Source organism: Pygoscelis adeliae, unplaced genomic scaffold (assembly GCF_000699105.1).
Source record: "Pygoscelis adeliae isolate BGI_AS28 unplaced genomic scaffold, ASM69910v1 Scaffold436, whole genome shotgun sequence".
Taxonomy (NCBI): domain Eukaryota; kingdom Metazoa; phylum Chordata; class Aves; order Sphenisciformes; family Spheniscidae; genus Pygoscelis; species Pygoscelis adeliae.
Genome location: NW_008825051.1, coordinates 1,422,805 through 1,438,239, shown reverse-complemented (window position 1 = coordinate 1,438,239; position 15,435 = coordinate 1,422,805). Strand labels below are relative to the sequence as shown.

The following is a 15,435-nucleotide window of genomic DNA, read 5'->3' as shown; positions in this document are numbered from 1 at the left end:
TCCGCCCACCCCGCGGGCGCCCCCGCTGTCGGTGCCCCCGCCACACTGCCCACGCGCTGGCGATGTGCTGCAAGGGCTGGAGCCCGTCCCGCGGTGGGAAACCTCACCATTCCTCCTCCCGGCATGGGGCCAGCGGGAAGGAGGCCCCCAGCTCATGTTTCACCACTTGCACGTCCTCTCCCTGAACCCGGCGCTGCCGGAGCAGAGCTCTGCTGGCACCAGGGAAGCTGTTTTCCCCACACCACCGGCAAGAGCTGGCTCCTTCACCCCGTCTGTCAAAGCAAGGTGAACAGGGTGCTGCTCCCAGCCGGGCTGTGCGATGCCCCCAGCACGCCTCCCACCCTCCTCCCTCAAAATCACGACTCCCTATCTGAAGTGAGACCTTAGTTCATGCGTGTCTTTGCTGCTTTCTTCCCAGAAAAGCTTGGGGGAACGAGACAGGGGGGACCCTGAGGGCTGCCTGGACCAGCGGGGCTCGGACGAGGTGTTTGACCATGGCAAACAGCCCTGGTGCACTCTGATGCCACCACGATGTGACACTTACAGGTTCCTGCTCCGTTTCTTGCGGGAGGTCTCGTCCCCTTCGTCACAGCTGCATTCAGGGTCGGCTCCGCTCAGCTGGGGGGGAACAGAAAAACAGCATCTGCATCATCATGCCAGCACGTGCCCACAGTGGCACTCCAAGGGTCACCAACCATCACTGTGAGCATCCCCCATGGCCTCTGCACCCACACAGCCCAGAGCCACAGGGCTCCTTCCCCACAGCCACGGCTGGCTGCAGCAATGCAATGGGACAAGCTCCTCTCCGCTCTGGCATGGGGACCTGCCTCCCCACACCCATCCTGTGCCACCTTCAGTCCATGGTGTTCCTGGAGCATCTAAGGAGACACCGTGGCTGGTGGCCCAGGTACCCCTCCAGGTTCAAAATGCTGACAGTGGTACGTCCTATGGGGAGGATACCGGCATCCCCATCCCTGATGCTCCTGTTCCTGCTGTCTTGAGCGGGCACAGGGACCCCTCCCCAGCCCGCAGAGCACCTGGTCCCAGGCTGGGCACCCAAAATCAATCAGGGGTCCCCCAGCAGTCCCCAGGCAGGAAAAATCAGAGCAGTTCAGCCATAATTGAATCATATCATGGCAGCTTTCAAGTCCGAGGAGCACCCAGAGGGCGTCACTCCCCGACCACTGCCCCGGGGCGGGCTGGGCAAACCAAGGGGACCTCGAATGCACCGTGAGCTCGGGGCAGCACCAGCGCAGCCTCCGAGCCACGAAGCCTGGGGCCAGGCATGGGAACCTCTGGGACCACCACAGCTCGGGAGCTTTAGTAATTCATCCATTACTGAGCGAGACTGGAAGATGCTCGCTGCCAGCTTGACCCCGCAACAGAGCTCAGCCCTGCGCTGCTGGGGGCTGCAGGGCACTTTCCAGGATCGCCGCCCCGCGGCCGTGCCGTGGGAACCCGCTGCGCAGCCTCGCAGCCCCGGGCTCAAGGCTTTTGACACTTCCTTCCATTCTGCGCCCAGGTTTCCGGAGTTTATCGGCCCCAAACAATGCAGCCCTTGCAAAGCACCTTCCCCAACCAGATAGGGCCCCGGCAGGCGGGCTGGCTGGGGCGACGCGCAGCCGGAGCACGTTTCCTGCCATTGTCTGGAGAGGCTCCACCGCGCTCGGGGACAAAAGGCAGCAGCAGAGCTCGCCCGAGGAGTCCCAGAGCTCCTGGCCACAATACACTCTTAAAACAACCACCTCCCAGCCCCGACCGCAGGAAGGAGGGGAGCGGGGAGGCACACCGGGCACGACGGCGTTAAAAGGGCCAACAAAATGAGCCCCTCTGAAATGCTCCCAAAGGGGGAATACAAAAACAGCACCTTGACGGATGCTCTGGAACTGCTGCCGAGGCCACCGGGTGCAGGTATCGCTGGTGCTTGGCAGCTTGGTGCTGCCGCTGGAGGGGATCCACAGGGGAATTGTACATCAGTGTCCTGCTCCAGAAACCTCGGAGGGTTTCATCGAACTAGTCAAAAGGCACAGCCTGACGAAAGTCCCTCCAAAGTGTAGGCAGGGGGATGGCAGTAGCCCAAAACCCCATGCACGCGGTGGCCCAGCACCGTGCCCGGCTCCCCTGCCCGCTGTGGCCCTGAGGCAGCCTTGACCCCTCCACAGGCAGCCGGAGAGGCAGGGCAATGGGAGCAGGCAGGGAGTGTCCCAGGAGGGCAGACGGGCAGGGGGGTAAGGCACCGGCCATACGGAGCCAGACAGAGCTGCTGTAGGGCTGGAAGTGGGAGCACCAGGAGTTCCAGCAGCCACGCTTCCCTCATCGCCGGCACGGGCTGCCCCGGTCCCTGCTCCAAAAAAACCCGGTCTCATCTGCACCAGAGCAGTTTAATCCAGGAGGAGCTCAGTTTGACCCCGCTGAAAAACATCCACCCAGATCAGCCCAGAAAGCGCAGCTGGGGGTTCTCCGGGGCAGGAGCGGGGTATGTTCCCCGGGTCTCCCCCCTGCAGCGAGCGTGCAGCCCGCCCGGTCTCAGCCAGCGCTGCAGCAGCCTCTGGCCACAGAGCTGCGCGCTCCCAGGCTGCACACACAGCGGCACTGTGAAACCTTTTTCCAGGAACCTTGTCACTGGCAGCCCTAACGGGACACTCTCACCAGGCACTGGCACTGACACCACCTCCCTTGCAACTGCGCTGGGGAGGCCGGGTGCCCCTGCCACAAAGGTGACCCTTCTTGACAGGATCTGGGAGAGGGTCTGAACCCCCCAGCCCACAATTGCTGGCATCAGCCTCCGAGAGGGTTTGGGCTACCCTTTTGCACAGCAGCCCCATCTGACCGGCCTGTCAGACTTGTAAGGGCTCTCACCAGCTGGCCGGGGACTTTGAGCCCAAAAAGTGCTCCAGGAAACAGCATCAGAGGTGGCTTTTCAAGCAGCATGAGCCTGGCAGTAAGAGGGTTAACCCCACCAAGGGTTTAACCCCATCATCTGGCTGTGTTTGGTGGCATGCAGGGCTCTGTACCAGCCTCTCCTGCCCAGGAGCCAGCTGCCATGGAGCAGCATGCAACGTGGTCCTGAGAACTGCAAGGTGGTCCCGAGCAGTGTGACATGGTCCTGAGGCATGCAACGAGGTCCTGAGCTGTGCAACATGACTCCAAGCAATGCAGTGTGGTCCTGAGCCATGCAGTGCAGCCCCGAGCAGAGCAGTACGCACAGCCACTGGCAGAGATCAGGCCGGCATGAGCATGGTCGGGCAGAGCAGGGTGCTGGGCCAGCGCCGCAGGAAGGCAGGCAGCCGCTCTCAGCACCCAGCCAGCCTCCACCCGGGGAGGATGGGGCAAGCAGCACTTCTCACACACAATCTCTGCAATGGCACATTGTTTCCTGTAAATATTTTTTACGCAAAAATACAGCCAAGGCAAGCTCTGCTCCAGGGAGGCATGAGGAGCACCCCAGACAGCCGGCCCCGTGAGCACGGGCCAGCCGCCTGCAGAGCTCCTGCTGCACGGCCCTCCGCGGCTCCTCCTTTCTGCATGTCAGGGTCAGAAATCACTGCTGACCTCAACCTTTTTCTGAGATGGGCCCTCCGCAAAGGTCAAAGCCCTGCAAGAAGGCCACGCTGGGGCAGAAGGCCACGCTGCTCCTGGCATCCCCAAGCACACCGGGCACTCTTTGTCACCGGAGGCTCTCTGGAGCCTGGTTTTCTCCTGTCCCTGCCGCTGCGAGCAGCTCTTTGCAGGTGCAGACACCCGGGTGCACCTCTCCCTCCACTGGTCGCAGCAGACAGCAGCTCTCCAGGACATGGGATCCTGTAGGATCTGGATGCATGGGTGGGAGTTGCCCACCCACAGCACCAGCACACTGGCTCTGGGTGACAGCCCCTGAGTGCTAAGCATCTCCCAGAGCTGACTACCAGCGGCAGGGCCCTTCCTGGCCCCTCAGATGCCAGCTTTGCCATGGCTATTGAGAGAGGGGTCACATGCCGGACACCTCCACCCCAGGAGCTCCCCCATCCCCACAGCCAAGCAGGAGCCAGCCGCCCCGCGGAGCCAGCACCGGCTCACGTACCTTCCTGTGGCCCGAAAACAGCAGGGTGAGCTGGTGGATGGAGCCGCCGTTTTTGGCGAGCTCTTTCTTGAGGGTCCTGGGGGAGGGCAGGGCCCAGTGGCCCTTGGTGCCCTGGCTGTCCGAGCAGTTGAGGGTGGTGTCGGAGGTGAAGCAGTGGCTCTTGGCCTCCTGCAGCAGGCTGCCCTCGCTGTGGGTCCGGCGCCGCAGGGAGCTCTGCACACTCAGCGTGTAGACAGGCTGACAGCCTGACGTCTCGATCATGCTGCTGCGCTTCGCCTCGTTCCTCTCCAAGTAGTGCTCGTCGCTGTCCTCCTCCGCATCCTCCTCGTCCTCATCTTCCTCCTCATCATCCTCCTCATCCTCCTCATCATCCGTGGTGCTGCCCGCCATGCCCGCCGTGCTCTGGCTGAAGGTGCTGTCAAGCCGCAGCTCGGGGATGACGAAGGCTGGCAGGGAGCTGGGCTGCTCCTCTCCCTTCTCAGTGGCCACTGGCTGCTTTTCCACCAGGAGAGGACCCTGGGTGGCTCCCAGAGTCTCCCAGGGCTCAGTCGGAGCCGGTGCTTCTGCGGCTGGAGGAGCATCACCCGCTGCTGCCTTCCCGTCCTCCGAGTGCATCTGCCCCGGCTTCTCAGCGTCTGTCTCCAGCATCTGCCCAGAAGAGAAGATAAAGAAGGATGAGGGCAGAAGCACCCCAAATCTCTCGCTGGCCACCTTCCTGGGGAGCCTCTCTGCTCCTAACACCCCAACCACAAGGCTGGCACCAATTTTACAGCCCTAACGGTGCTCCGGTGGGGTGGGACTGCATCGTCCCCAGGTTCCCAGGTGGTGGCAGGTCGCCCATCACTCCCACAGCACCCAGTCCTGGTCCTGATCCCGGGAGCACCAGGTTCCCCCACCAGCAGTGAGCTGGTGGCTATGGGGCAGGAGTGGGATGGGGCCACCCAGCTCCCACCTCCAGCACCCGGCAACACCGGTGGGTTTGGAGGAAACCAGGGGGGGCCGGTGGTGGGTGGCTCAGCGCAGCGGCGCAGACAGCGCAGACAGGCTCGGCTCTGGCTGCAGAGGCAGAACCGGTAACATCATCCTTACCCCGATGGCTCCCCAGTCCCCCTGGGAGCTGCTGGGGGTGCTCAGCCCTGCAGAGATCTTCCCCCATGTTGGCAGGGTGACAGAGAAAACCAGCAGCTCTGATCCGGCAGCTCCGGCCCCTCCTGCAACGCATTATTAAATGCAGAAGGGAAGCGCCGGGCTCTGCTCATCTGCGGATTGCCCAAGCTCAGCCCAGCCGTGGCCACGAGCAGCTCAACCTCCCTGACCAGCTGCCCCGGCTGTGGGGCTCCCCACGGCCGCTCCGCTGTGCCCTGCGCAGACATGGCCCTGCAAAACCACAACCACTCCTACCAGCCCCTTTCGGTTTTTTAAGCCTTCGGGGCTGTTTTTTGCCAGCTTTCCTCTGCAGCCAGGAAAGGCCTGAGCAAGCTCTGCCCTTTCAAAGGGAAAAGCCTGGGGTAGCCCAAGGGAAAAAACCTCCAAGGCTTTTTCGTGAGCAGGGGAACCCTGCAATGAGCCCCCCCTGCCAGAGCTGGGTCCTCTCTTCCATGTGATTTTCCCTTTGCACAGAGCCCGTCTGTGCCAAAGGGGTAAAAACAGCTCAGCAGGGGAGAAAGACCAAAGCAGAGAGAAATCCTCCCCCTGAGAAGTGCTTCCCACCTATGCAGACCCTGTAGGGCTGGGGTAGGGGTTATTGTACAGGATCAGCCCCAGGTAACAAGTCACCCAGCAAAAAAATGTCACTGTATCCCCAATTAAGATCCAAGCATTTTCAAGAGCCCGATGGCAACCAGAAAGCTGGAGCTAACAAAGCCACCACGCCTGTATAAATTAGGTTGACTTCAGCTTCAAAAAGAGTAGCGGCCCCGGGAATTAGCCCATCCAGCCTCACATCACAGTGGGAAGAGAGGCAGCCACGGAGCGGACGGAGGCTGTATTCCCATGGTGGTCCCAGCTTGTGACAGCAGACCCTAGAGAGCTGGCCCCTGGGACAGCCAACCTGCTGCTAAACACCTCCCCGCCCTGCAGAGCCAGTGCATGTGGATTATAACCTGCCACTGGATATCACCAGCTGTATGCAGATGTTGGGCTGCAAAAGCTGCTGTCATCCCCAGGAAATACCCTGGAGGTGTTTAAGCCCCAGCTTCGGCACCATCCGCTTCGCACAGAGGGGATGGCACACAGACCACGCGGCACCCGGCAGCATCTGCAGGCACCCGTCTGAGCTAACGGGTCCAAAAAGCGGGCCAGATTTCCAAAAAGATGCCAGCGCCGCAGCCAGCTGCCTCCTGGGCAGCACGCAGAGGAGCTCACCCATGTCTGCCTGTGCCTTGTTCTTTTTTATCATGCCAAAAGGGCCCTCTCTGTCCCCTTCCAGCCTGACTCGCTGCAGGCAGGGATTTAGCATCACCTGAACTGTCCCAGAAAGTCTGAAGGCTAAAATTCAGAGACCGTCATGTCCTCAGCCCCATCTGTGACATCTGCCCCATCGCCGAAACAGCTGGATTTGGTGGGAGGCACAAAGCAAATGCTCAGTTTACCCTGTCCTTGCGGCTGTTTCACTCCTCCCATGGTAATTTCTTGTAAAAAGGGAATGTTTCCAGACTTGCCGTGCAAGGATGCTATTTGCACCAGCGTGTGTTTTAATGATGCTGTTTATGTCTTATTTGTATTGCAATCACTGTCATCATTATTTCATGAAATAATTAGAGGAAAAACCCACGCAGCCCTCAATTCACTCCCTGCAAAGCCCTCCCCCTCCCCAACAGCTCTCTATCTGTCCAGTCCTTCTGCTTAACATTGCTGGTTGCCCGCATCAGATAAGGGCCTAGAAGGAAATGAACAGGCTCCTTTAAAATGAGAGACATTTGGGGATTAAATTAAATCCCTGTGCTAATTCAATCAGAGACTCTGCCGCTCTTCAGTGGCACAGAGGATATGAGCAGGAGCCTCACCACCGAGCGAGGTTTCCATCTCGGGCTGAAAGCACCACCAGGGCTGTGAAATCCTGTCCTCACAGAAAAGGGCCGTGGCTGAGCTCTGCTAAACATCACCTGATGGTGGGGGAAAGACAGGGAAGGAAAGCGGCAGTAATGCCATCACGGCCAGCCAACAAGCCTGATCGTGCCTGGAGGCACCAGGGACTTCATCAGCATGAAGCCAAGGGCCACCTTGCCACACAAAGCTGATTTGGGCCAGCAAGGACAGGGATGCGACCAGGTTTCTTTCTCACCATCATCGCGGCCAAGGGGCTGCTGGAGGCGGCAGCAGATGGAGGCAGTGCTGATGCTGTCTGAGCAGGGAGGTGAAGGGGGCAGCTGTCCTTCCACCCCAAGGACTCATCCAAAACATCCTGTGGTCTCGCTGCAGCATGGTCCCTCTCCTCTGACCAGCGGTGGGAGCTCAGGAGCCAGCAGCCAACATCTGGATCTCCCCATCCCCAACATCTTGGTCTCACTGCTCCCAACATCTGGGTCTCCTTGCTCTCAACATCTGGGTGTCCCTATCCTCAATATGCGAGTTTCCCTGTTCTCAGCATCTGCATCTTCCCATTCTCAACATCTGCGTCTCCCTGTCCGGAGCCGGGATGGCCTAGGGGCTTTACCATATCCTCCCTGGAGGACCTCACACTTCACCATTTCAGTTTCTATTTCAGACTGTGGCCAAGGCAGCACGTCCCAAGAAAGGGAAGAGAAAGTAGAAGAGCTGCCTCCAAGCCCCAGGAAGGCTATCAGGGGTAATTTTAGGGAAGGAGGATGCTTGGTCCGATTGGTTTGCAACAGCAATAGAGTCCCTAATATCCATTTCCCCATTGAACAAGCCCCAACACACCCCAAAAAAGCCAAACATTGCCCTGCCTGCTCCAGCATCCTCAACCTCTGCACCTGTAACCCACTGCCTGGACTCCATCTGCCTTTGGGCATCACTCACTGACTCAAAAATTTTCTTGAAACCAAGACGGGGGAGAAGTACTGCAAACCTTCTGCTCTTTGGTCTGTAATTTGATCAGTTTTTTTCTGGTTGCTGCTGCTCTGATGCCAGCAGAGCAAATTTCAACCAACAGATGTGGGTTTGTCAGCACGGCCTCGACTTCTCCAGCATTTCTTTAAATAACGTGCCCTTTCTGGTGGCCCATGACCGGGACTTCCAGCTGGGAAAACACCGGCCACAGAGACGGCACAGCTGTGAGCTGAAGCCTGCACTGGCCTTCCCCCAGTGCTGCCAGCTCTCACGCTGCCAGAAGTGCCGTGATATGTGGCATTCCCTTAAATCCCCAGGTCTGGGAGGTCAGGGATTTTTTTGAGGCTCTCAGTTTCTTATTTCAAAACCTCTGCTCCTCGCAGTCATGGAGCCGCTGTGGCTCAAGTAAAGCCTGGACACAAGAAAATTGAATTCAGCCTTTCTTGGCTCCTGACGTGGATGCTCAGGTTTTGCAATGCACATCTTTCTCTTGTGGTAATACTGGGGGAGAGGAGGCTAAACACGCCTAGAACGGCAGCGCCCTGCTCCTCAGCCAAAATCAGGCATTGGGAAAAGCAGGGAAGTCCCTGCAGGTAACACACTGTTGGACATTGAGCTGAGCGGGAGAATGAAGGACGCGCTGCCCCAGCTCTGCTCTCACCCCGGGAGGAGCTAATGGACTGGAAGAGCTGCTCTCATGGGCCGTCCCCAGACCACAGCAGCCCCATCCTCTGTGAGTCCCATGGAGGAACCTCTCCGGCTCCTGCTGCCCTTAAATCTACCTTTGCATAAAGCTGCCTCACCTGCCCCAAAAAGCATTTATCTCCATAGGAATAAGACCAAGTCCCTCTCTGGGGTGATTTCAGAGAGGACGCGGCCAGGCTTGCTGCTGGCAGTGTGTTCCCTGTGCAGAGGTACCATCCCCCCCCCAGGGCAGACGGGATGCAGGGAAAACAGCACCTACATCACCCCAGGAAACACCAACGTCTCCAAAGTAGGTTTTTCCCAAAGTGGGAGAAAAAATTACAATTTCAGGGTTTTTAACATGGGACAAACTGTGCCCAGATCCACCAGAACAGAAACTTCTAACTGGCCGTGTGAAACTCTATCAAAACCATTGACGATGAGCACCTCGAGACCTAAAAAGTGACCATTAAGAGCCAAGTAAGCACACGGCTACAGGAAGCGGCATCTAATAGACAGCACAGGGCTGAGAGGAAGAAAATGAAGCCAGAAATGCAAAGCAGAACTACCGAAATTTGAGAAAATTTTCATGGGAGTCATTTTGAAAGTGCTCATGAGGAGCATCCCCCGGGCAGCTACACTCTTTGCCCTCCTTGAGCTGAGGTGGCTCTGTGGGGCTGGCCGGAGCCAAGGGCTCATTGCACAGCAGGGTTTTCTACCCATTCCCTGCTTCATCACTGAATCAATGAATAATTGATACAGAGCAATTAGTGTAACAGCAAAAGCAAGCACGGATGTATAAACACAAAGAGCAAGATCCAACAGTGCGCCGGGGCAGGGCGGCGAGGGTGGACATATGCCTCCAATGAGACACCCGTGGTGGTGTGAGCATTTGTACCACCCAAAAAACCCTGGGCTTGAAAGGTCTCAGAGCCCTGGAAGGAGAAGTCCTTCTATGCAGGAGGAAATGATCCCGTGTCAGCAGCCTGCGCTAATCCCATTACCCCATTACTGTCATCCCCAATTGATTGCTCTGCAAACGGGGCCTGACCGACGTATCGCCCAGCCCTGCCGCAGCAGTGACTGCACTCTGCACCTCTCCCTAGAGCCGCTCCGCTCTCTGCAACACAGCGGTAAACAGGAGCCGATGCTTAATCGAGGGCAATAGCCTTACCCGTAGCGGAGGGTGTGCAGGAGGGAGCCCAGTCTGTAGGTGTAGCTTGCACCCCATATTTTGGGATCAGCTGCTGAAGGTGTCAGCAAACAACCTGGGACAAAACCTCCCCACGCCGTGTACTTAAGCTGAGCAGCTGGAGTTAACGTAGAATTGCTGCCGCTGCAGCACCGAGCTGCCAGCCCCAAACCGCCAGCCCTGAACTGCAGCCGCCCCGGCAGTCCCAGCTCTGGACCCCGACCTGTCCCCTGCCCGGTGCCCTCCATCCCCACCGAGGCTATGAGCACACACACAGCTCTGATTTCAGTGGTAAGGGCTGAATTTACTGGTTTGTCGCCAGTGCGAAAAGGCTGTAAAAGCCCCGGAGCAGAAAGCCCACGTTGCCAGCACACTGCAATGCCGCTCCCGCAGCAAGAGCCAGTCGAAGCAGATGGTACAGCCGTACACAGCCCAAATTTGCAAGGGAACCTCAAAAAGTCCCCGTTGCTACAAACACCCCCTCGTTCCCCTCGATGCTGCTCATTACCAGCCCTTCAAACCCAGCCTGGCAGTGAAGGAAGCCGGGCAGGAGCCACAGGCTCCCCAGGAGACAGCAAGATCCAGCCCAGCACAGGGGTGCGGGAGGACCAGCGCGGGGAGTGGAGCAGACACCCTTGATCTAAAAGGACATCAGTGCTCCCGACAGCGCTGCGCTGCTCCCTCGACCTGTGGCCGGATCCTGCCCAGCGAAGGGTACAGCCCGCAGGCTGAAAAAGCAAAACCTACCAAATCCAGGCTCTCAGCTGCATCCCAGCTGCACGGGCCGAGCGAGCGGCATCTCCCTCCGGCAGCCCCAGCCCCGACACGTGCCCGCAGCCGCGGCTCAGCAGATGCTAGCGCAGCGCTCGGCTCTGCCTCTGCAGTTATTAATGTCCGTGTCAAGCGGCAGCTGAAGCCACCCCAGCCTCTCCCAGACACCGCTCCCTCGTGCCCCTCGTGCTATTTACAGCTCTGCTAGCAATCCCTGGAGGCACTACTACCTGCTGATAAAAGTTGATGACCGCTCTGCCTTGAGGAAGAGCTATGTATCACCCTGAAACCTGCCACATTTGCTTTTGCAGCTCCCCTTCTCCTGCCCTGTCCTGCCCCCAAACAACACCAAGCCGCAGACTGATTCCGATGCTTCCTGCTAAATGAAATTCTGCTGCAGGTTCACAGTTGGGTTTTTTCCCAAGCTACTTTCTATGGAAAAGGGACAGCTCTGAGGTGGGAGATGCTCTGCAGCGTGGCGCTTCGCCCTCTGCACTGCAATCCCCTACGAGCGGCTCTACCCAAACAGGCAGGGACAGGGAGAAAAAACACGCAGGAGGGTGTACGGTCTTCGTCTGGGGGACAGCCCACGCACGACTATCTGCCCCTTCCCTTTCTCCTGCAAGGGCCAGTGCCCTCTCGTGACACCCCCATACACACCGGGCTGGGAACCGACTGCCTTGGCTGGATGTGTGTCCTCCTGGTATTACGCTTTATTGACCAAGACAGGCAAGTTGCCCTGATGGCTACGGAGAGAGAGGACAGTGGTGTGTGTCCCCAGCCACTGTCACACCCATTTGCCGGTGGTTATCTGCACCACGGCCACCGTTCACTGATGGGTCCTCGCTGCCGTGGTGACAAGCAGTGCTCAGCTCTCCTCCAGCACGCACTTCAGGCACGCACGTGTCCCCCTGCTCCAAGCCAGCTGCAGGCTCGTGGATGCTCCTGAGATGGAGCAGGGGAAACGCGCTGCCTACTCTTCCTTGCAGGTAGCCACAGTTTTGCAGTGGTACAGGTAACGTGAAAGGTCCCTCACCGGGTCACACTGGACACAGAGCTGAGCTCAGCTACAGGATGCCTTCACCAACAGCAGCAACATGGCACGGCCACCCCGGCAGCTGTGGTCAGCACCTATCCTGCGCACTGGCGAAGGAAGCTGGGCCTGGTGGGTTTTCAGCCTGATCCCTCCATGAGGCCGCCTGGCTGGCTGCAGGTCTGTGGGACATGGGCACACACACAGCCCAGGGATGTCACCACACTGGGGGTGCCCCGCTGCCCCTGAGACTCAGAGCCCCCCCAGCCCAGGGTGCCTGGCCCCTCTCAGCCAGGAACGAACCCAGCCACCATCCAAACCTGCACACACCCACCGCACTGTGTCCATCATTTTGGCGACGCAGCTCCAGTTTGCCCAAGTCGGGCACCAGCTACTACCTGCAAGCCTCCTCAACCTGGGTAGCCCGGCTCCACAGGGTGAGCGCGGTGGGAAAGGCGCTTGTCAGGTGGGGGAATCTCTCTGCAGCGTTATCTGCAGGGGCAGAGCATTGTCCCCTGTGCAGGATGAGGGAGGTGACAGCAGGAGTCTGAGCTGACGCATTCAGCCACTGCAGAGCCATTGTGAAGGACTCATCCCAACATCACTTACAACAGGACCACGAGGTCAGCACTGGAAGCCATTGCTCCTGCTGGCACAGATCACGGTAAGGAAACAACCGCTGAGAGAAGAGGACCTGGCAGAGCAGCTCTGCCTGCGACTGGCACCAACAGGGCCATGGCCAGAGCCACACACACAGAACGGAGGAATCCCAAATGGTACGAAAAACACTGGTGGCTCCAAAGCCAAATGCAACCCTCCTGCAATCATGCTGTCAAGCCTTGCCCTGCCACTCCATCAGGAAGGTCCTTGTTACAGGGTGGGACGCCAAGCCTCATGGAGGGCCAGGGGACCCCACGGGGGCAGGAGGAAGCCATGCCTCCCACTCCCACACTGCTCTGGGCATCACCACCCAGAGCCCCCCAGCATTTCGAACACATCCTTTGGCTTTGCAAAGATATCAGGGTTTGAGTAACTTTTGCAAGGAGTTACTTGAACTTGGCTTCAGAGTCTGCCCAACCACACGCTCACAGCCCCCCACCACGCTAGAAGGGAAGAGCATCAGCAGCTACCTGAAACAGGAGTCATTTGGGCACAGGAGAGGAGCGCTCCAGCCGAGGGAACGGTGTCAGCCCTGCCTGGCACAGGCAGCGTCCCCCGTTCGCAGGCAGCACTGCACCAAAGCACTTCCAGCGCCTTCATTAAATCACAGCAGCGCTGGCTTAAGCCACTTAGTCTGAGCCTCCGACCACCCTGTGCGAATGATCTCAACATCGCTCAACCCCCCCGGGCTGCCGGCGCCGCTCCTGCCAGCACGCTCACTCTTACCAGCCCTTCTGAGGATTCACGAGAAGCAGACCTTCAAGGGTTTAAAAATGCCTCTGACCGTGATGAAAGTGCCGGCAGCTGCTCGCGACTCCACTACGCCACTGTGCCCTCCTGCTCGGGGGGGATGCGGGAAGGATCATTGGTGCCACTGGACATGGCCGGGAGAACATCGCACAGCGCCAGAGAAACAGGAGCCGGCGTTCACCGGAGGGGAGAGGTCTGCTTTCCTAATGGCTGTGGAGTCCAGCTAAGCAAACGAACAAATAAAGCCGGAGCTGCGGCTCTCAGCTGGCCCATCTGCTTGGTTGTCCCTCCCCGCTCGCTCCCGGCACACACGTGCCTTGGGAGCCTGTGAGCCAGCAGCACCGAGGCCGAGCGAGCGGCTGTCCTGGGCTGGCAGCCCCAGGCACCTCCATGCCACCTAGGCCAGCACCAAAAGCCAGCAGGGCTGGAAACCGAGCTTGATGGAGCCAGGGCTTGGTGCCGGGGGAGATGATAAAAAGCCCAGTACCCAGACCCAGCACCCCATCCAGCCCCACGTGAATCCCAGCCTCCCGGGGCTTTGCACCCCATCCCTGCTCTTAGGACTGGAAGCCAACTGATGTGCAAGAAGGGAATGATGGGGTGAAGGATCAGCCTCAGGACCCCTCAGCACTCATCTAGGCTCACCTGCACTGCAGAGAACTAACAGTCAGGCTACTGCATAAAGAGGGTCCCTAAATTCATAACGGGATGTTTGAGACACGCTTTGAAGCCTCACAGGGAGCTGTAAAATCCCCCCATGCAGCCTTCAACGTCCTGGTTGCATTTGGGCTTGTTCCCATGAAAGAGGGCAAGAAACCCAGCAAGAATATGGCTTAGGATGGATCAATCCAGGGTAACTCAAACTGCATCTACTTGTTTTATGTTTGCAGCCTGCTTCACACCTACTGCTACCTCTTCAACTTCTGTCCCAGCTGAATTAAAGTCAACACGTTGTCCTTCTCTTGGCCCGTCGGGTGCCGAGGGTGAGACCCACGTGTCACTGTGCACCCAGGTCACCAGCGTGGATTCAAGGGTCCCGTTCGCTCTGATGGCACGGGGACCTCTGGCAGGGGCAGCTTCCTCCAGATATTTAAGTGGACGGAGCTGAACTGGAGCCTGACTCGCAGGGAGGCAGCGTCTCTGGTCCCACAGCCTCCCGAATTCACGGCGTTACCGAAGCAGCCTTTGGCTGTCCTCAGTAACAAGTTTTTCCGGCCCAGGGCGAGCGCCAGGCTGTGCTCACTGGTGTGGAACAACACACTTATTTGCTTTACTTTTGTAACCTGGCTCACAAGTACTGCCAGCTGATGCTTTAACCCTTATTGGGGCAGAATAAACCTTAAGGTTTTCTCCTCTGTTTGAGCACCCTGACAGCACGAGTGAGGCACTGGGAGGGTGTGTGGCTGGGGTCAGGCTGGCCCTCCCGGTGCTGTTGTGATGTGCTTAGCCCTGCCCAGCCTCTCATGTTGGCATCGTGGAAGAAAAGCAGGCTCTGATGAAGCTCCGAGTTTCCTGCACCCTTGGCCGTACTCGGCCTGGTCTGCCCCACAGCAGCAGGTCCAGAGCAGGACCTTCTGGAGCAGAGCTGGCACAGACGGGGCAGCAGGTTCCCAGCCCAAAATGGAAGGACTTTGGGCCAAAAACAAGGTGAGAAGGTGCAAATTCCTCCCCTCCTTCCCCATCAAACAGCCGATCGCGCTCTGACTACACTCCCAGTGAGCGAAGCACCCCGTGAACGCTGGATCAGAGAAAGAGAGGTTCACCCTACTTGTCCCCAACCCAAGTGGTTGTCACAGCCACCCCAATGCCAGTGGGCCCTTGGCTGTGCCAGCTCAAGTGTGTACATGGCCACCATCCAAATGGGAAATGACCCAGTGTAAAGAGAAAGGGTGTTGCTGAAGGCAGCGAGGTGTTGGGGAACGGGGATTGCAGAGCGACATGGGTGCAAAGCAGGGTGGGTGCCTGGGGCACACGAAGGTGCTGGGGGCAAGGAAGAGGAGGCAGGGCGTGGGACAGGAGAGTGGTCGTCCACACTCGCCTTTGCCCACGCTGCAGGCGAGCACACGGGGGGAACGAGGCCGCCCCTCTGCCTCCAGCTCTGCTGCGGCAGCGCTCCGCGCAGAGCCCTCCTGGCACCACCGCTCCGGCCCTGGTTTCAATCATCCCTCGATTACACACTGTTTGCTTTTGTTGACAGCACATTTACTTGCACTTGTCAAGCAAGCTGAAAATAGTGAGAGAAACAGCCCTGCCCTTCCTGACCAGAGGAACGGC

General features: G+C 58.7%; 1 protein-coding gene across 2 annotated transcripts in view; it reads right to left on the bottom strand.

The window, feature by feature from the left end:
* Nucleotides 1-15,435, bottom strand: part of RGS3 (regulator of G-protein signaling 3) — a 64,963-nt gene that overhangs the window by 6,441 nt on the left and 43,087 nt on the right. Inside the window, exons 11-12 of one of the 2 annotated variants that reach the window (XM_009326371.1) lie at nucleotides 4,061-4,708; nucleotides 545-618 (exon numbers count right to left, since the gene is read on the bottom strand). In XM_009326371.1, the coding sequence (XP_009324646.1) occupies nucleotides 545-618; nucleotides 4,061-4,708 (722 nt within the window). The remainder of the gene's footprint in view (nucleotides 1-544; nucleotides 619-4,060; nucleotides 4,709-15,435) is intronic. The other variant, XM_009326372.1, reaches the window with a different exon arrangement.